This window comes from Perna viridis, chromosome 13 (genome assembly GCF_037379345.1).
Source record: "Perna viridis isolate PV_CMFRI_1.1 ecotype Kerala chromosome 13, ASM3737934v1, whole genome shotgun sequence".
Lineage (NCBI taxonomy): Eukaryota > Metazoa > Mollusca > Bivalvia > Mytilida > Mytilidae > Perna > Perna viridis.
Genome location: NC_142457.1, coordinates 32904310 through 32927195, shown reverse-complemented (window position 1 = coordinate 32927195; position 22886 = coordinate 32904310). Strand labels below are relative to the sequence as shown.

The 22886-nt window shown below is 32.7% G+C and overlaps 1 protein-coding gene and 1 long non-coding RNA gene across 2 annotated transcripts in view; both read right to left on the bottom strand.

Annotated features, from left to right (window-relative positions):
• LOC148600393 (uncharacterized) overlaps window positions 1–22886 on the bottom strand; it is a 140081-nt gene extending 117195 nt beyond the window's left edge. Inside the window, exons 1-9 of the mRNA XM_088557410.1 lie at window positions 22585–22886; window positions 18052–18139; window positions 7790–7877; window positions 6904–7132; window positions 5461–5604; window positions 4537–4662; window positions 3204–3273; window positions 1366–1487; window positions 211–327 (exon numbers count right to left, since the gene is read on the bottom strand). Coding sequence (XP_088413536.1) covers window positions 211–327; window positions 1366–1487; window positions 3204–3273; window positions 4537–4662; window positions 5461–5604; window positions 6904–7132; window positions 7790–7877; window positions 18052–18139; window positions 22585–22657 — 1057 coding nt within the window. The 5' untranslated portion in view covers window positions 22658–22886. The remainder of the gene's footprint in view (window positions 1–210; window positions 328–1365; window positions 1488–3203; window positions 3274–4536; window positions 4663–5460; window positions 5605–6903; window positions 7133–7789; window positions 7878–18051; window positions 18140–22584) is intronic.
• On the bottom strand, window positions 9991–18040 carry LOC148600394 (uncharacterized). Its single transcript, XR_015917720.1, has 2 exons — window positions 18011–18040; window positions 9991–12547 (listed from the first exon to the last, which is right to left on the bottom strand). It is a non-coding gene; the product is annotated as an uncharacterized LOC148600394 (long non-coding RNA).

Below are 22886 nucleotides of genomic sequence, written 5' to 3'. Positions count from 1 at the left end.
ATAAATTCAAGGTTTGTAAAAAATTGTCTTTCTTCCTATATCACAGAATGTTTAGAAAAAGTTATTATATCATGAAAGTTCATGACAACATTTTGAACATAAAAAAAATACTACTTTTAAAATTATAGAGGCAAAAAAAAAAAAGAAGTTACCATTCTGCCCAAAACAGATGAACTCCAATAGTAAATCTACTTTTCAACGTAAACTTACAAGCAGTGGCACTGTATTCTCCTACGTTACACATGACAGGTGCAACAGCAGCAGAGGCACAACCATAACCCTCAGGACAGTCAGTACAGGCAGTGGCTCCTGCAGCTGAATACTGGTCTGAAAAGTAAACAGAAATCCAGAACCTGAAGTGTTAAATATGCTATAAAAACTAGAAATAACCTGATACCCCTACTCCTTCATTTGATAATCTAGAAAAGGAGGTGCACAAAAGGAACAAGTAATGAAGATTCTGTGAAAGTTTCATTCAATTCCATTCAGTGATGTAGGAAGACTTATGGATTAGAGATGGATCCCACTGTGTAACAGAAGGAAGGAAGGAAGGAAGGACAGACAGACAAACAGACACCCCTATCACAATACACCCACCACTTGCAAAAAGTAAGAGCTGAACCATAAAATTTTGAATGAAAAAAAAGAATTCCATTTCAAAATGAAAAAAAAATCCTGTATGACAATAAAAGTTCAGATGAGTTTGGACAGACTTGTTCATTTATTAGGCCATTCAAAGTAAATTTCTTGTTTCTCACACCATTTTTAATGAAAATCAAGAATGGAAGAAGGCATTTATTGCAAAAAAAGTGATGAGTTCATTTCTTAAATTTGTTATGACCTACCAGTCCTCATGATGAAAGAAATTTTTCATTGGGCCAAAGTCTCAGTTTTGGGCAAGCTATTTCAATTTTTGCATGTCTGAATAGATTTTCACAGGTCTTAGGCCGACAGTCTAGTACTTATTTGTGGCCTTTGACCAGAAAAAAAAACATAAAGAAGGTGCTTTTATAAAATTTCTAAAGTGATATCCTTAAAGGAGATGATGGAAAGTCTGATAATAAAAAGGTTAGTTCTAGCTAGTCTTACCAAGAATACACATAACTATAAATTGTTGTAATTATCAACAGTTGCAACAGAATGATTGCTATGATGTATGTTATTTGTATGTAAATCAATTGACAAAGGATAATCTCAGCAAAATACAGTAGTAAGTTTTTTGAGCACACGAGTCGTGATATTCCCTGGCCAGATGCATCAATATCAAATTTACAGATTATGTCTGTAGAATGAATGATAATTCAGAGTTATCTCTCCTACACTACAAATTTAAGTTCCTTCCTTTTCATAAAAGTCAATTCTTACTTGCTGGACAAGCAACAGGTGCGGCTGTTGTACTTGCACAATAACTTCCTGCCGGGCATTGTGTACAGGTAGCATCACCTTGCTCTGCATATGTTCCTGATGTACAATCTGTGGGGGAGACTCTAAAAAAAAAAGAGAGAAAATTCATGAACAATTAAGTGCAAGTGTTTGTAAGAAACAGGCAAAATAGGAAAAATCAAAACCCCACCGATCTGACAATGTAATATGATGCAAGGATACTTCCTCTATTTGAAAAGCCGATAATTTGATCTCTGCATCACTGTCTTTGCACAAAAATTTTTCAACAGAACCTTATAAAAATGAGGTTTTTGACAGAGTTATCAGCCCTTGAAATGTTCATTGCAGTGCATTCAATGAAATTGTAACTCAATGGGCTAGCATGATATGGAAAATCTTGTCTGGTTTCCTTGATTCTGAAGGTGCAAATCGTCAAATTGCACTATCAAACTGATGGTTTTTTTCATACAATGTTTCACCTACTGCCTAATTCTTACAGGGACTGACACTTAAGAATAGCAGACTACAGTGAAACCTGTCTAAACCAACCCCTTTTGTCTGGTTAAGACAAATTTTCAGATTATTTGGGGTTTTGTTAGGACAGGTTTCACTGTATATGACAATCTGTATAGCTCCAACAAAATTTTGACAAAACATGAAAATTGATGCCAGTAACTAAATGTTCCTGCATTAACGGAAAGCCTGTGTAACCAATATGGTTAAAATTACTGTCTTTTTTCCAGGATAATATCAAAAGGCATCTACTTTTTCAAGGGTGCTGCATGATAAATAGCACATTTCTAAGCTAATTGTCTGTAAAAGAAAAGGAATTGCATGCTTTGTCTTGTTAAGTATACCACTACACATACAGAAAGTTGATACCAAACTGCATCCAAAATTAAGTCCATGATTTTTGTGATGAAAATTTTCTCTATCATTCTATTACATGAAAATTGGCAAAATCCTACAAAACAAAATGTTGGTATCGAACAGCATTAGAAATCCATATACAGCCCAACACAAGTTGAAAGTAATCCATTCATTGGGAGCCAAGATAATTGCAAAAAAATTCAGACAGCTTGAATGATGGAGAGATGGATGGACAAGGTGTTTCCAATAAACCAGTGACTTTATGAGTGGGGGTATGACAAGATTATACTTACATAGGATCAGTACATGATTTGCCAGCCAGGCAAGGTGATTCAAATATACCAGCCTCTCTATGATTATACTTACGTAGGATCAGTACATGATTTGCCAGCCAGGCAAGGTGATTCAAATATACCAGCCTCTCTATGATTATACTTACGTAGGATCAGTACATGATTTGCCAGCCAGGCAAGGTGATTCAAATATACCAGCCTCTCTATGATTATACTTACGTAGGATCAGTACATGATTTGCCAGCCAGGCAAGGTGATTCAAATATACCAGCCTCTCTATGATTATACTTACGTAGGATCAGTACATGATTTGCCAGCCAGGCAAGGTGATTCAAATATACCAGCCACTCTATGATTATACTTACGTAGGATCAGTACATGATTTGCCAGCCAGGCAAGGTGATTCAAATATACCAGCCTCTCTATGATTATACTTACATAGGATCAGTACATGATTTGCCAGCCAGGCAAGGTGATTCAAATATACCAGCCTCTCTATGATTATACTTACGTAGGATCAGTACATGATTTGCCAGCCGGGCAAGGTGATTCAAATATACCAGCCTCTCTATGATTATACTTACGTAGGATCAGTACATGATTTGCCTGCCGGGCAAGGTGATTCAAATATACCAGCCTCTCTATGATTATACTTACGTAGGATCAGTACATGATTTGCCTGCTGGGCAAGGTGAACACGTTGCCTGTGTTGCACTTGCTACTTCATCTGAAATAATTCAAATAGAACAATATAAGAAGAGTAATGACATGATACCACTTTTATCTACAGAGACACTACATATGAAATAGTGAGAAGACAAAGACCAACAAATAACATAAACACAACCAAAAAAACTAAATGTAAAGGAACAATCCAGGAAAATAAACTGTACAATGAAAGCTTTTGTTGTTAAAGTGGGAAGTGTTTTGTAATTATGGTTATCATTGTTAGTGTAATTATTATTATTATAATTATTATCATTATTGTTATTAATATTGCTGATGTTGATTTCTTGTCATCTGAATTAAAAAAAAATTTAATTTGATTTTTATATCACATTCAATTATTTTAAGACAAGCAAAAGCATATGCATTATAGCAATAGTTGAAATATCATAAGAATATTTTGCTAATTTGGCCATGTTTAGCTTTTTTTCTAAAGCTTAAATGATTATAAATGTACATTTGTAAACAGAAAATACATTATTCAGATACAATTCTATTTATGATTTGCTGATAAATATATCTGTAATAAGTTTGACAAACTGTCAGGTTCATTAAAACATTAAATAACGGTAATGTATTGGATCACTATTGTAATAATCTGAAGCAAGATATAATGATATCTATATATATTTGAATTAATTTAAAATTACAATGTATTATTATTGAATTTCAGAAATGTTAATTATTCCTGTAAGTTCAAACGATACTCGTGCATTTTCCATCATATAATTCTGACTTCTTTAAAATTTACTTAGTTACCTAGCAAATACGTTATTTCCTACCATTTCTGTGAAATTTCTACCTTCAGAAATTTACCTTTTGCTTACTACTTTCCTACTATCCTCTACAGAGATACATTGTATCTTAACCTCTAACATAAAAATACCAAAAGTCCTGTATCTTAAATCCTATGTTAAATCTACCCCCTGCTGCAGTATAAATCTAAATGATAAATCTACCCTGCAATATTCTAACCACCCCTACAATAAATCTACCCTGCAATATTGTAACCACCCCTACTATAAATCTACCCTGCAATATTCTAACCACTCCTACAATAAATCTACCCTCTGCGGTGACATCATGCTACCCTGTACTATGTTTAGCCCCCTGCAGTGATATTTTCACCTGCTCAGGATAAATCTACCTTGTGTAGAAATGTCTAAAATATCATAAGAGAGGTCAAATTATTGCTATGATATTTAAAAACACGGGTCAATATTTTAGGGCGTGGAAATATCATATTACACTGGTAGATACTTACTGTTAGCACATATTGTACATGCAGCAGATCCTGCTGCGGCCATGTACCCAGCATTACATACTGTTGGCGATGATGTGGCATTCTCACATTTACTTCCTTCAGGACAGGTGTCACATGATGATGCTCCTAAAATAGATTTAAAGTTATGAACTTCAATATGGTTGCACATGTATGTAAGCAAGAACTTGAGTGTGAAAATTTGTGTATAAAGACATTTGTTTTTTTTTTTTGTTTCATTTTCCTAAACTGAAAGTACCAGTAATCAGTATTACTATGTTCTTATCTTACTGTTTGTTTTTTTGTTTTTCCTCCACTGAAAAAAAAAAATTGGTTGTCCTCATTAAACATCTTTTAAGCTTTGGAATTCTTTCATCAATAAGCTTTGTTTGTTTTTGTAATGTATTGTGCTGCCCAGTAGAAGCTGTACACACGAAGAACAGTGTATCACGAATATTTAACACTGTCTATAAAAGATAAGTCATTTCCAATTAATTTTTGTTCATTATAAACCATGAATACAGATTATTATGCTTGGTAACCACAAATTTCCAATTGTTTCTTTTCAAGGGAAACTTGTCAAAACAAAATCCCTTTTGGACTAAAGTTTTGTTCTGTAAAATTGTGTTCTGGGTTTACAAAGAGTCAAAATACAAATGGACTTCATAACATGTTTGGTTTACATAGGTTTCTGCTTTTTCCAAGATTTAGTTTTACTGTAAACTAACTTATTTTCACTTTACAGGAAATCACCCTAAAATCACTACAATTAATTTTCATGACTTGAATACTATCAATCTTTTATTCCATATTAAGAAAACTTACTTGTGGCAAAATCAGTGAAAAAAAATGCTCACAAAAATAAGTTGGTTTACAGTAAATGGTGAAGGTACATCCAAATGGACACAAATTTACAATAATCCTTACCAGCAGAACTACTGTATGACCCTGGAGAACAGGCTGAGCATGCTCCATCGCCCAAGTTACTATAGAAACCAGCTGGACACTCGATGGCAGCACCTTGATTGGGACACTGGTACCCTGCTGGACATTGGGAACAGGATTGCTGGTCTGGAAAACAATAAAATTAAAAATAGTATGACTCAGTAACTGTGTATTTTCTATGACTGATTAAACAGTGTTGTAAATAACATAATATAAAAACACTATGATTACCAAACATATTTCAATTGTATCTGTTTCATACTTTAAAACTGAATATCATATAGTCAGATGACATTTTTCATAAGTCCTTCCATCTAATTTCAGTAAACTCAGTGAAAAATTTTCACATAAAAGATTTGTTGAGTCTTGACACAGTAACTGACATATGTTTACTGTGAACATGAATCTTTGCAAACTTGTACTTGACAAAAAAAAACATACATTCGGAGGGTATTGTTTGGCATTACAAAATCCCCTACTGAAAGGAAAATTTGTTGGAGAGAACAGAATGCAAACTTCATGCCAAATTTGCAAATGAGAAATGTGCAACTGAGTATACATTAATTTTTTGAAGTCCAAGGTCCCAAAATCATAAAAAATCAACAGACTGGAACAAAATTCGAACTTGATATGTAATTTGTCTTGGTAATACATTATACCAAATATCAAATGTATATATGCAAGCATGATAAAAAAGATGCAAAAAACGAAGTCCAGGGACCATATAGAAAAGAATCAAAGAGACAAAAAAAAGCAACGCACCGGAACAATGTCCAAACTTGATCTGGTTTTTCATGGTTTAGCATTGTACCAATATCAAATGTACTGTGAAAGTATTATCGTCGTGGGAATCCAATTTTCTTGGTTTCATGGGTTTGGTAAACAACAAAATTTTCCCAACAAAATGAAAATTTCTCATTCCTTTGTATGAAAGAGTTGTCAAATCCATGAATTCAAGAATCTATTACTGTGAAAGTAATATTGTTTGTGGGGTACCAATATTCATGGTTTTCATGAGTAGGTCAAACCATGAAATTTGATTCCCAACGAATAGTAGATTCCCATTGATGTGTATACTAAAAACTCCAAAACCACGAATTCACGAACCAATAAACTTGTGTTTCTTCCCAGATCCACAAAAATTGTTATTCAAGAATTAAAGTGCCAGTACTTTTAGTAACTGAAAACTTCACCCTTAACCATGATAATTGGTACACACAAATAAAATTTTTTTAAGTGTATCAGCAAGCATGGGGGGGGGAAGTATGGAAAACAGATTTTCCAAACTAACTGAGGTACAGACAAACAGAGTGCAAATTTAAGTCCCCTTCAGCAACAGTCTGTGAAAGGGAACTTGTAAAAATAAAGTTTCCCAAATCTTCTTTGATTTACAGTTGTTCATTAACAGTGACTGCTACGACTTACTAGTACTGGCGGTATGAAATCCATCTGAGCATTTTCTTGGACCATCATCAACAGCCGGACATCGACTTCCTATCGGACAATTTGCACAACTGTCAGTGCCCCCTAGTGAATAAGTCCCTGCCGCACAGTTAAGTGGGGTTCCTGTACCAGCAGAGGGACAATATTGGCCTTTTGGACATGGTGAACAAGATGAGGCTCCTGCACTGCTATATTCTCCAGTTGAACAATCCTGTAAAAGTTTTTAAACAAATGCTCTGAAATCCAGTAAATAAACAAGACATGTACATTAACATACTAATTCCTTTTATTGCGGTTTGTTAAAGTCAGGCACATACTTATAGAGATTTGCACCAGGCATACATGTATTCCCCCTCAACTCAGAATTTAAAAAAAAAAATGGATGCTTGATTTTTCGCAAATTAAACTATGGAATATTTAATGATTAATTTTATTCATTTCCAACTGCCTTTTTTCATCACTGAACTATTTCCTGTCCCTCATTTATTGAAAATACTGGCATATGGAGACAAACTGGTGAACTGATTATTTGTATTCTTATATCATTTTGGAACAGTCCATTTTAAAAATAAGGCATGTAGTGAGGGGTTTGACTCTATTTTTTGATATTCAAAGAGTAGGTTGTGAAATACAAGATGGTGGCCTTTTCCTTGTGTTTTTTAGTGTATGGCCATAGATAGTAAAATTTAAAAAATCTTTAAAACAGCATTTTAGTACAATTTTTGGCCATTTAATGGATCTAACTCATGACCTTAAGTCCTTGTGGTTAAATACAGGTTAAAAACTCATTGATTGAAAATAGCAAAAAAAGAATTTTAAAAAGATTTCCTGTTTATATTTAGGTTTTACTGTAACAATATAAACATACCAAACAGTCTGAAGCTGCAGATTTACTGGGATCTGGGTTATATTTACCAGCAGCACATGCTACTTTACCAGCAGAGCCACCCGCACAACTGGAAAATAAAACAAGTATTTTTAATATTTTATTTAACTAATGTTAGTCATACATGACAAAAGTCAAAAATCACATAAATGTCAGCAAAGTCAATCACAAGACTGCAAAAAAAGAAGTTCACACTTCATGAAATTAACAGTTATAGCTATAAATGTTTATCAATATACATGTACCACTAGAACTACTCCCACAAAATAAAACCAAGTTTAGTGGTCATGAAAACAGCTGTAATTTTTTTTTTACCACTTCAGCCACTGGAGTAAAAATATACATTTTAAGTTTAATTTAAGTTTTATGGACATTAAATACCATCTGATACTTTATCATTGACCAACAGACATTAAATACCATCTGATACTTTATCATTGACCAACAGAATACTGTAAATGTAGTATTTTTGGTTGTGTACTACTTTTCGCTTTTTCCGCAGAAAATAAGCACAAATAACGGATTTTAAAATGATTGAAAAGTTAATCATTTTTCAAAACCTTGAACTGAAATGTTCACTTGACAGATTCCACTAACATTTATCTGTTAACAGCAGATAGTTTTAGTCTTTAATGGAACTACAATATAAAATCTGCATAAAATGTGACTATTTCTGGAATCTCATTCACCATCACAATTTATATCAAGGTACAAATTTTTCTGGATTTCATCTTACTGACAGATTTATAATGGCATTGATTCTAAAGCTCCCAAAACTAAACATGTAAGAAATCATACATGTAAATGTAACACATTTTGGGACAAGAATTAGGACAACCTGCTGTTTCAGTTGAACAAGAAGACATGCAGTGAAACCAGTCAAAGAGATTTGTTTGATACTTGGTTTCACAGATTAAAAAATTATTGAATCTGATATAAAGGGATTTCACAAAATATCTGTCCTGTTTATCAAGGATTCAGTTTTAGACACTGCACAGAATTTCAGAATAATCAAGGGAACCTAGATTTTAGCAGAAATCAAAAGTATGTAATGCAAGGACAAACACCAGACATACAGCACTGTTATACATCTATACACTGAAACCTGTATCGGCAGGTGTTCCCTGTTCAGTTTACAAAGGTACAAAATGCATTGAATCTGTAATGAACGGACTTCAGCTAATGTCCGGTTAAGACCGATCATGTACAGTTTACTAAGAGGTTTTTATGCTAGGATATTGAACCATGAACTCCTGTCCCTGATTATTGATCAAAGCAAGAATACTGTACAGTAAAACCTGTCTAAACTGAACCCCTTTAGGACAGTAGAGTTTACCTGTCTAAACTGAAAACCTTTAGGACAGTAGAGTTTACCTGTCTAAACTGAACCCCTTTAGGACAGTAGAGTTTACCTGTCTAAACTGAAAACCTTCAGGACAGTAGAGTTTACCTATCTAAACTGAATCCCTTTAGGACAGTAGAGTTTACCTGTTCTACACTGAACCCCTTTAGGACTGAAGAGTTTACTCACTTTAGACAGGTGTTTGGTTTACTAAGGTTCAAAAGGTTTTTAAACTGATGTGAAATGTATGATGTAGACAAGTTATTTTTTTTTCAGGGTTCAGTTTAGACAGATTTTTCTTTTTTCAGGGTTCAGTTTAGACAGGTTTTCCTTTTTTCCGGATTCAGTTTATACAGGTTTTCCCTTTTTTCAGGATTCATTTTAGACAGGTTTTTCTTTTTTATGGTTCAGTTTAGACAGGTTTTCCTTTTTTTATGGTTCAGTTTAGACAGGTTTTCCTTTTTTCAGGGTTCAGTTTAGACAGGTTTTCCTTTTTTATGGTTCAGTTTAGACAGGTTTTCCTTTTTGATGGTTCAGTTTAGACAGGTTTTTCTTTTTTCGGGGTTGTTAAGACAGGCAGGTTTTCCTTTTTTCAGGGTTCAGTTTAGACAGGTTTTCCTTTTTTAGGGTTCAGTTTAGACAGGTTTTCCTTTTTTCAGGGTTCAGCTTAGAGAGGTATCACTGCATCATGAAGTTGTGTCCATGAGTGGATATTCAGTATTCCTGATCCAAATCAATGACACTTCCTTATTCAATTTCCTAATTCTTGTATTGCTAAGTTACACACAACAAATATACAGCTTTCTGACATGGACAAGAGATAAACAAGAGAGAGCCATAATTCACCCAAATCCTCCTTTATTGACAGAAGAGCAAAATTGCATCAAATAAATTTTATCAAAGGGCCATTCAATGTTTACAAAAGAAGGTTCAATGGATGTGAATACATTAAGTTATTGAACCTCACCAATTTTACAACATCTTAGATAAGAATTTGTGTAACAATTTAATTTTTGTTTTGATCAGTTTATTTTTTTCCTTTTAGATAAGGACTAAGCCATATAAACTTTAAAGGACTTAAGACCTGTCATAAAAGTAGCATGGCTATGCATGTAAACATTACATGTGTTAGATAATAGTGGATTCTAATCAGAACATTTGAAATTCCATCTACATTGTATCATAGTAGATCACAGATAATAACAGCTGATTACCCATTTTGTGCCATAATTTATCCAACTTAGTAATTATTCTCAGGTTAATTTTCTCTGAACCTTGCACTGATAGATAGAGGGTTGGGGGAATGGTCAAGCCCTATCATTGGATTTTTTTTGTTAATTTCACGCAAAATTAGGACAAAAATAAGCAAATAATAGCCTGGAACCTCATTTTTTAGACCCTCTTTTCAAAATTTGTGGATCCACCCCTGACCTTGACTGTAGTGTAAAATACAGGATATCAAATGCTCAGTTCTGTAAATTTTACTTTTTTCCCATATCATTAGCTAAAACTAATGTAAAAATGAAATTTGAATAATCATCTTTTATTCAGGAGACACCTTTCGAAGAAGATAGAGTTTATGGTACCAACGAGAGGTTCAAATTTATGAAAAATTCCAAAATAAAACAAGATCAATTCACCACATGGCAGTTCTCACACATACGTACATTATAAATGTACTATAAAGAATCCTAAACTTAACTAAAAGATAAACGAATATTTTGATGCAATAAAAAATAAATGTACATGTAAATGATAAATCTACACTAACCTATCTAGAAAATTAAAATTTTTGAAGTGCTTTCCATTACAATTTATTGAAGAACAAAATCCTTCTTTATGGCATTGTTTTATGAACAGCTTCAAGCAAAATTTTTACACATAAAAATGTTCACCTTGAATGGCAAACCTTTTAGGGCTAAATATTTGGGCTATTTTTCTTTATAAGGTATGCAATATTATGCAACCAAACAACTCAGGCTGCACTAAAATGTTCAACACTTTATTTTGACAGAAAATGAACAGGCTCAAGTTTTGAAAAAAATCTTAAAAAAAAAAAATGCTACCAACGAACAATAATCTAAAATATCTTCTCTCCCATAACATGGATTCTCCCATAATATGGATTGTGATCCATAACATGAATTCTTTCGATACAACAGATGTGTCAATTTTTATCAAAATCTGTGGTATATGACAATGCAGAAAAAATACCACTTGTAGTATCCTGTTCACTCCTTGGCTCCATATCAACTAGGTCAGATTTCTCTGATCTTTTACTCGATTTTAAAAATGAGTTGAACATAAATAAAACATTGATTACCATAAGGAACTAGAAAGAGTTATTCTGTAACAGTATGTCATCAGGTCTCATTCATTATTAATAATCAATAGCATATAACAGATATTACTGTTAATATGTTTCATGGTATCCCAATGTCAAACAGCTCATTAATGTAGATTGTCTGCAAAGATGTCTGGTACTTTTGTACAGAAGGTGAAGACTGAGAAAGGGAACATTCTGTGTTATATGTTATATACTAGTAAAAAAACAGTGTATAGAAGAGGGCTTACATAGGCTTAGCCGGCTGCCCAATCCATTTCAGCTTTATACTCAATGAAATATTTTTTAAACTAAAAACAGTGTATAATACTATAACTGTACTTCCTTGTTTTTTTCTCAATAGGTGATCCAGGGAAAAGGTTCAAGGAGTTGGACCCCCCCTTCTTTTATAGGAAAATTTTAATTAAATTTGTGTAAAATTTGGCCAAAAATCAGATGACATTCTGGAACCCTCGACTCATTTATTAATTTTTGTACAGAAACTCCACCCCCACACTAAAAAGTTTTTTCATAAACTTCTGACCATAGTAAGGATATAGTTCCATAAATCCTGCTTCTCTTATTACCCTACGTGAGAGGAAAAGAGACATGAAGTTAAAACATTGGTTGTTTCACATACATGTACAACATACATATAAATTGACAGACATTCATTTCACAATAGAAATATGGAGAATGGCCTCCAACTCATTACCATTAAACCAGCTTTACATTTGGTCTACAAATTTTAGAAAGTTTCAAATTTCAATCTGATGATAGCTGAAACCAATTCATTCAAAATGCACTTTAAATGCCAGATACCAGTAAATTAAAAACTATTGAGACCAAGGTAAATGAAATATGCAATAAATTAATAGTTTAATGAGTAGTGAAGTAAAGATGTTGGAGAAATGTCCATGAGACTACCACCAGACTTGCACTGAACAATTAGTACTTATAAATAAAGGTTTAAAGATGCTGGATAATTGTCCATATAGTCATATACAAATGAGACGAACAGAAAGTCCCTGGAGAACAGCTGTCACATGTGTCTATCTTCTAAGAGTTATCTCCCCTTTAAAATAAAAATTAGTATTAAGTAAAGCATTCCAGGCACTTTTTCCCCACCACAAAAGCTAAACTTTAAATTTGAAACTTCAGTGAACTTCAATACACTAAAGCATTCTATACAACATCTTAAAAATAAAATTATGTGATCTTTTAATCCAAAAATTAACCCCACCACTATTTTTTGGTGAGGTGAGTGCCAGTGAGTGAGCCACAAAGTTTCACTTCTAAATGATACGGTAAACAACACCTTAGCAATTCTTCTGATTAGAACCAGCTAAATATAATCTATTTCAAATTCATGTGATTACAAAACCAACACATTCCTACGGTATATACATACATATGAAAGATAAAAGTTAAAACATTAAATTTTGTTTAAAAGCCAAAATTGAAATAAAATGTATATAAAGCATTAAACCAAAGTCACTATTTCATTTTATATTCTGAGTCGTAATACTAATTCTTGAGAAAACCATTATGTACATATTTACGAAGTTCAATTGACCATTTTAAATGGAACTGTTCAATGTTTATAATTAAATTTCTCTCTCGGCCAAACATTCAGTACAGGTGCATTGTGTTTGAAGAATGAGAAATATGAAGTGCCAAAAACTGACCACATTAATTTTATAAATGTACTTATAAGGTTTCAAGGAAAAGAATTTTGAGAAATCATAATTATTAGAAAGATTAATAGATCATGTTTGTGTGATATGAATATTTACTGATTTCATACTGGGGAAGGTTGTGATCTTTTTGAATTGAAATAGTTGTATTTAATCGTGTAATATTTTTTCCACAGTGGCCAGATTTAAAAGAGGGAGGATTGTTATCATGCCAAAGTACTTTAACCTCACCACATTTTTTTTTGCACCCGTCCTAAGTCAGGAATTTCTGACCTTTGTATGAATTGTTTTGTTTTCAGTTTACTTTTATGTTGCTGGAGTATATAGGGGCAGCTATTCCACTGTACCTGTGTATAATGTTGTTTTGAGGCCTGAGCTACAGCCTGCCCTATGATGTGAGGGCTTCCTGGTCGTTCATTAAAGATTCATGGGTGGCCTTGAGCTGACGATTTTCATCCCAGTAGGGTTATTGTCTCTTTGACATATTCACCATAACCATGCTGGATATATTAAATGGGTTTCTAAAAGAGGTTCAAATAAACAGTGGTACAGGTCCTCAATTTCTGAACCAGAACATTTGAATTCCTTTTAGCCTGAGAGTCCAGGTGGACCTTCATTATCTTTCACTGTAAGGTCAAAGTTTGTTTCCCCTAATGCCTTACCCTACTTACCCATAAAAATTGGCCCTACCCAAATAATTAAATTGCCATTCTCTGACAAGACTAAAAAAAATTTCAACGCAACAATTTTCACTTTTAAGATCATGGTTTTTACAGAATCATATGAATTTTAAGTATATTCCCTACCTACTGGTACCTACCCAAAGCCATGAGCTAGGGTCAAGTAATGGGAAACAAACATTATTTTAAATTTTGCCTAATTAAGACTATTCTTTTCGTCAAGTGGACCTTTGATTTAAAATTTTGAAGAGTCCAGGAGCAGTCACTCTCAAAAGCTTTTCTACCTTAACTTACTAATCACTCTAACTTTTTTTATTTCTTTTAATGACATCTACAAAATAAAGCAACTTTAACCTTAAAAAATAAATCAAGCCTATTCCCATTTAAAAGCAGGAAAGATAGAGAATCTCCGAAAATTTATTTCATATCTTTTCAACTGGGGATTTAAAAGATCTTGTCAAAATAGGCTATTAAATCTAGAGGATTTTCATTTTACAGAGGCCAAAAAGTAATAAGCATTTTTAAATGGCATATACAAATTTAATTTAGAATGAATGATTTTTCTATTGAGGAATATAAAGACAGTATGTTTTGTTTAATCACTCAATATAGTAACAGCAATATTAGTATGTTTTGCTTAGTAAGAGAAACTTTATTTTTCAAGGGTTTCACGCTGTTGTGTAATAGGTGTACAGAAGTATATGTTAATTTTCTTTCAACTCTTTTTATTTAAACCTTGATGCTGCTAAATTCTATTATATTGTACAGATTCATGAAAAAATGTTTATTAAACAGTAAAAAAACAGACCCTGGAAAGGCCTTTATGATCCGAAAACCTGTCTAAACCAGACACTTTTTAAAAGTCCCATTTTATCTATTTAATAGTATTGTGAAGTAATTTAAACCTTGGTAAACTGAACAACTTTATAAACCAAACCAGGGTTCTCCATGACCTCTTTTTGCATGGCGCTGCGCCATGTGTTCATTTAACATGCACCATGTATTCAAATTTGTGTCGCACATTACAAATCTGCAATGTATTTCCCAATTATCCATGCTTATTAATCACCTATACCTGTCATAAATCAATTTAATTATATTTAATTATTATAACAGAAATGAAATGTTTCGATTGGCAATATCCAGGGTTTAATGTGTCAGGGAGTGAAACGCGTGTGCAAACAAAACTCGGATCAGTCAAATTTTCGATTATCACAGTCAGCAAAATCAATAAGATTCAAATGAACAAAATGATTTCTTTTTTAATGAATAAAATTTGAAAACTTTTCATTTAATAAAATGTAGACATTATCAAGAGTTGAATTAAATTTGAGAAAGATCGGGGAGGGGGGGAAGACGATCTTGAATTTATACAACAATGTCTTAACGATCTCTGCATTCATCTGACACGGGAAAGCAATCCAATTTGCTTTACTTTTTTGAAAGGGTGATTGATCGACTCCCAAAGAGCTCTACATGTACAGATTCGGACGAAAACAACATTTGTCTGTCTAAGTTCTTGTGGTTAAATTATAAAAAAAAACTTTTTTAATGGCTCTAACAAAATGACCACACCTACTAGTCATTTTAATTTCTCTAGAGCTGTGGACCTATGGTCAAGCCTATAGACAGTTAGACAGTGCTGACAGAAAATTTTACCATAATTGTTGATTATAAATTTCTATATTGAAGTTGTGCTATTCAATACATGTATGTCTCATTCAACCTTATCATACTTTCTTTGGAAATTTATTTTCTGTGTGAAAGGACATGTGCCACAACGAAAATTTTTCAACCTGAGAGTGAGCCATGTATTTATTTTGATCCATGGAGATCCCTGAAACCTATTCTAAAGTATAAAAGGGGTTTAGTTTAGACTGGTTTTACTGTAAATGTAGTAGCATAGAGATCATGGAAGTACCAATAACCCAACCACTTTACAAAACAATTTCGTAAATATTCAAGGTTTTTTTTTTAAATACTGGTAACAACATGTATATTTCATGTAGAAAACTTTAAATAATCAACATACACATGTACAGTTCAGAAAGACATACCATGACTAATCACCGTGATAGTGGTAACTACTAACAGAGTGCACATTGAATTAACCTTTTACTATCAGCGATATTTTTGTATTTTTTCCAGCATTCAGATAGGTTAGGAATTTTGACTTGAATACAAAAAAATTGAATGTATCTTTAGAAATATAAAAGACATTTCAAAATTTGTTGCAATTACCACTACCACAGTGATTAGTCATAGTATGCTTCTTTCTGTACTGTATATACAATGTACGTTTTTGGGAAAACTGGTGTATAAGCCTGATATACCCAATAAAAAGATTGATTGATTATTGTTTAACGTCCTATGGCAGATATTTCATGCATTTAAGGATAAGAACATTTTATCAAAACAGACCCTGCCTTTGTACTAGACCAACCCACTGAGCTAGATCCTTATTGTGCTAGCTAATAGAAGCAACAGCCCACAGGTAAACAGGCAACCCCACTTGGACACGTTATTCTGAGCCAACCAGTCCTTACTCTAAATGTTATCATATGTTTCCAAGCCAAAGTTCACATAATGAGAATCATATGTAAATGATCATATGAATTGAGCACCATAGGATTATCATATATGGCATATTTGGCTATGTACATGTACTTAACCAAGTAACCAACAAGTCAAACCACTGAGGTGCCTATATTCTAAATGACAAATTTCACAAAGAAATTGAATAAAGAAAGAAAACAAAAGAATACTTCATAACTTCAGAAAAATGCTTTAAACTGTTTCTTGTAATCATAATACATGTTGATCAAGAGATTGACAGCAGTTAACTAAAATATATTACATACCCATCAAAAGATGACCATGCATATATGTAAAAACAAGAACACAGCAAAAGATGACCGTACATACATGTACAAACAAGAACACAGCAAAAGATGACCATACATACATGTACAAACAAGAACATGGCAAAACATGGTCTAGTACATGCAACTAGCAAAAATACATACAAATTTTACAGCATAATAAGATGAAACATGAAGCATCAAAAACATTCTTAAAATCACACATTACTGAAAATCTCAAATAAAGAATTAAAATCTATTCATGTAAATACAGAAATCTATATTGTAGCAATTACTGATTTGCATTTATTGGTATCTATTCATTAGAAAATTGACAAAAACCTTGGCATGAAGCCAGATAAAGTGAATTTTTAAATAAAATTACATAAACCATTGAAATGTATACAGTTTTGAAGGAAGTGAAGTTCACAGACCATAAAGATCTACAAAATGTACACTACAATATAGTTGAGATAACAAGATTTTTATGGGGTGGTTGGTTTGTTTTCATCAGAAGACAAAAATTACTTATGAAGTGAAAATAGTCTCATATTGAATCCTTTGGTAACTGAGGCAGTAGATTCTTAGTTTACAGAGGAGCATAAATACCCAGTATTCCAGCCAGCAAATTAGCGCAGAGTCCATGATCTTGGAAAAGTGGGAAAGTTAGTGCCCTTCGTTACTGGAAACCAGAAACAATGTTTAAAAAAACAGATTATGCTCCTGTTAAAACGCTATTTTTTTTAATAATTGATTGTCAGGGTTTAATGCATGAGCAGCAATATTTCTTAATATGTCTTAATGTAAGTAACACAGATTTTAGAAAAAAAATACCACGGTTATAGTTTAAATGATTTTTTATATCATAAGAATGCCACACCCCTCTGCTCTCTGACTGAATAGGAAACTTCAATGCTACAGAAATAGAATTAAAGCCTAACTAACTTCAGAAAGCAATTCGTCAAAACATAAAAAAAATGGTTAAGAAAATCTAAACTCATGAAAAGTTGATATTATCATTCAGACCTTACAAAAAATTCCAGTTTTTTTACCAGGGGTATTCTTTTTAATTACTGATCTTTTTAATTATACTGATTATAATATTAAGGGCAACTTGTCATAACTCTTAACCAACACCTTTTGGACATAAGGATTTACCTGGTTGAAGCAGGTGTTTGTTTAGCACAGGTACTAATCATATTGAAACTATTATGCATGAACATCATAAAGATGTCTGGTTAACACAGGTTTATCCAGGGTTTGGTCATGACAGGTTTCACTGTGTTGCTCATGAACTTACTAATGTCCCTGGGGACAGGCTTGACATGCTAAAGTACTTACTAATGTCCCTGGGGACAGGCTTGACATGCTCCACTATCCCAATAACTTCCAGGAGAACAGTTTGAAGGACAATCAGCATTACAATTACCTGAAAGACAATAACATTCAAGCAATGTTACCAAATTTCCTTAAATCAATCTATCAATTATAAACAGGTTTTTTGGTGAAGATCAAGGCAGTAACAAGTACATGAATATCACACAAATGTACATAAAGTTTATTCTCTACAATTGTTTTGGTGCTATTTATATTAGAATTCCCCTGATGTTTGATGACCAACTTAATTTTTTCTAAATTTTCTGCTGTGACAGCCTTATAAACTGACAATTGAAGAATAAAAACATGCAATGACATTTTTCTAGGACTTCAATAGACATGCATGTTGTAAAGGCTCTGAAGTTCTGTTAGAAAATAACCCAGGCCACAAATTATGAAACTGACAATACTATGGTATAAAGAGGGCTTTTTTCATAATAGTTTTCATTTACATACAGTAAGCTAGGAATGTTTGTGCTATCTTTGTTCACAGTTTCAGCAATCAATCTATGGTACTTTTGCAGTTTTGAAAGGGTTATTGTTCCTTTAATAGAATCATTACATTGCACCAGAAAAATATACACAACTGTTTATTTTTTCCATTAAAATCCATACTGCAAAAATAACAAAAATTAAACTGCCATGAAAATTTCAAGGTTGGTAGTATGCAGTTTTTTGCTGTTAATAATGTAATGTATTTGTACAGCAACAACCTTCTATTCTAAATCTCATTCAGTTTCTACACATATACACATAAGTTATCAAGCTTACAGGCAAACTTCATTGTAAAAAACTTAATAATTAGATTGATTGATTGGTTGTGGTTAAACATCCTATGGCAAATAATTCGTACCTTTCAGGACAAGAACATTTGATCAATTAAACAGATCCCGCTTAGTACAGTCTGACACTTTGAGCTAAATTTGTATTATGCTACCTTAGGGAAGCAATAGCCTACATACAAGCACATCGTCCACGTGGACCATTTGTCACTCTTTCTCATGTATATGTGCTTGGTTGAAAAGCAGTGACTACTGAATTTTAAGCCTCTGGTGTGACTCGAAGGGAGCATGATACCACTGAAGTGGTCTTAATATCATAAGGATCATATACAATGTACATGTACATGTATATGGACATACATGTGTTTGACAAGTACTTGTCAGCCTTTCTTCTTTGAATTCTCTGACAGATTTAATCAGTGACAGAGTTTACAATTTGACTAAAAACCTTGAAGAAATTTGACAGCTCTTGAAATTTTGGAAAAATGTCAAATCAAAATTTCTCACTATTTCAGAATACTTATCAATTCTCTCCAACCAAAAGTCAAGGTGATAATTTGGGCCTACATGTAGCATTTAAAACACCAATTAGTCAAATTAGTGAAAATTTCTTAACATTTTGTAGGTCATAGAAGTTTCACAACAACCTTTTTCTACCTGAAATAGTAATTATTTTGTTAATATATAAAAACGCTAACTTCTCAGTTGATCTGTTGACAAAAAATCTCACACAGCCATTTATTCAAACAAAACCTATTTGTCCAAGTGATTTAAATTAAAATATCCCCTTTTATTCAGAATGTTTGAAATAAAATTAAGGTTGGCCTGAACCATGTAAATTGTCTTGTAATTTACGATCTACTACGTCAATGATATAAAGATATTTACATATTTACTTGGACAACAGGGGAGGTTATCTATGAACTGTTGAACATATATGTACTTGTATGCTGAAGTTATGAAACAACAAGAGCAGAACAAGATTCTTAGACTGAAACATATAGAGTTAAATGCCAAGAGAAGCAAGCAAAACATATGTTGTGGTAGGATTTGTGAAAAATCAAGATTTAATGCCAAAGAATTTTTTCCCCAACTTAAGATGATCAATGCCGGTTTTAAAAGCCCAACCTCTTATAAATCCTTGTCAGAACAACCTGAAAATTATTCACAAGACATGTGTCATGTACATGTAGTGTATTCAAGCATGTTTATGTAATAAAACTTTTTATCTTTACATTTTAAAGTTGTAATAAATTGTTGTTTCTTTTTTTTAAAGTTTTTCACTTGAGGAAATATGAATATGTGAAGAGTAAGATTAAACAATTTTAATATTGTTCTTAGTTTATTTTTATTATGTACATGTTTACATGTATCAACAATTACAGAACTTGCACAGAAGTTTTTGAAATTTCACAGTGTACTACATTTGTGCAATATACATGTATCTCAAACATGTTCAAATTGAAAAAGATGTTTGTACATTTACCAGGCAAATATGATCATACATGTATGTACAGTTCAATTTTAAAACTTCACTTAAATTGTCACTTTTTATCAATCGATGTATGTACATTTGTACATGTGCAGTGTACACAAAGATAGATTTATTATACTGTAACCGTTCTATTTTGAATGCATTGACCTTATATTTACAACTTTCTGCTGTGATGTCACAAAGTTACATTATCAGGGTGTTGCCCATTTTGAATAAGAATGTTTCTCTTTCATAAAATGTCTTTTTTTTTTAAATTTCGCTGCAGTATAACGATAATAACAGAACAACTTTGATATAGGAATTCTTCTGCCATCAGTGAAAATTCTCAGCATAGCCTCATATCATATTTTCTTAGCCTCTTCCATACATCAATTTCATGTTATGTTGATATACTGTTAAATTGTATATATATACTGCACCATTTTTCAGTAGAATGATTTGTCATTTAAAGCAAAGTGTTTTGTTGGGGAAAAATATCATTCATTGGGTGAGTGTTGCATAACATTTAAATGTGGAATGTTTCTGGTCAACATTTAAAGAATATTGAAGATTTAAATATACAATGTAGATACCAAGGAAAAATAAAGTACAATGTATGTACAAGTACATGTACCTAAGGAAGAAAAAATGGTGGATGGTACAAGTCTGAACCAGATCTGACTGATTGATGAATTTTCTGATTTAAAACATGAAAAAAATACTTCCCTCCATCAACAAAAATGCAGCTACAAAATGTATATTAAAGCAGGGGACAGATGTGAGAACCAACAGTCAAGTGGGAATTGATCAAATTAAAAGTATCGATATACATGTATTGGATTAAAGAATCACTGTGGTGAAATCAATTTTTGAAAATTCCATCTAATGCATTCATAGCATTGGCTAATTAAAAATTAACAGTGACCATCTACAATATCCTTTTAAGATTCCCATTTTATCACTAAAACTAACAGTAAAGTTATTCCAGAAAATGTTTTCAGACATTTTTGTACTATTCATACAATAAATCAAGGCAAACCAGATTCTAGCAGAAATCAAAAGAATGTAATCCAGGGACAAAGCCCAGACAGGGAAAACAGACACACACAACAAAGAACATGCAACAACCAAAATCACACATACACCAGTAGGGTAAGTGTCTTCTGCTTTTCTAGAAACACTCACCAAGTTGCTCATAAAAAGTAAGCCCAGGGAAGACGAAAGTGTCAAGGAAAAACTATGACAAATTGAACAAATTGGCTCTCATGGTGCAAATTGATACAACTTAACAATCCCCAAGTTCATGATGACCACTATTTAACTTCTGTAGTGATGACTTCAATCTCATAGCAACATAACCCTGTTCCACAAGCCTAATTGTAAGAAGTCTAGCACTGGTACATAAAGTCTGTGTAGTTACAACAATCTCTGGCATAACTTAGTTGTGATATAAAAACTCCATACGCAGATGCTGAAGGGATGTTGTCACAGATGAAAGGAAAGTTGACTTATGGCGACTGTTTGTTGGAAAGTGTGTCCACCACACTGAATAAATATGTTGTTGCTAAAATACTCCAGCTTTTTGAAACATCTTCTACGGTATATTTGAAAAATGATTTGGAATCATTTTTTACAAACCATGAGGAAATTTATGACAAGTACTATATATCTATATCAAGGTATACCTTGTGCAGTTACGATGTGTAGTGTTTTCAAGTTGGGATATCAACTGAGTATGGGGAATAGAAGTACATTGTACAACAAAGGGTAAAAAAAATCATAGGTTTTAATGCTATTGTATTCTGATACTTATTATTATTGAATTAAAACATGTTCCAGAAAATTTTATTCACAGGTCAAGAACTTTGGGCCAAGTGGTCACAATCCAAGATGTCTGTGGGCTGAGATGTCTATGGGCTGAGATGTGCGATATTCTATACTATATATTGAGCAAGTCCCCCTATTCATACTGTTTGGTTTATTTTTCAGTTGTCAGATTTTTAAATATTGGAGATATTGCAATGATCATTCAATTTTGCTTCTTATAAGCACATGTATTTTTACTGACTGTACATACATGTAGTATTAAATGCAACTGATAATTTCAACTAACCACATTAACTTGGTACATGCACATATAATTCATCAAAGAAAAAGCAAAACTTGTGGACACCTTGCAATTTGTTGCCAAAAATATATATGTATATAAGTTTAAAATAGGTTTTTTTTTCATATACTTACATTGTGAGTTAACTAGACTTATTTCCGACCAGCACAAAATGAAAACTGAAATGTAAAAGACTTCCTCTTTCATAACGGGTAGACAGGGCTTTCGTGCCACTCAGTTCACTGAAAGTTTTCCTTAATTAGAAACACAAATACATATAAGAGACCCGCTCTAAAATGTTGAAATAAATCTTGTATGATCCTTTTCACTTTTACATCGTGTTTGTAGCTTGTTACCATCCAAATCGAAAATTTTCTAACTACGAAAAATCATAAGCTACCGTCCCAGTCTAGCACCCGTAAACAAATTTCATGCG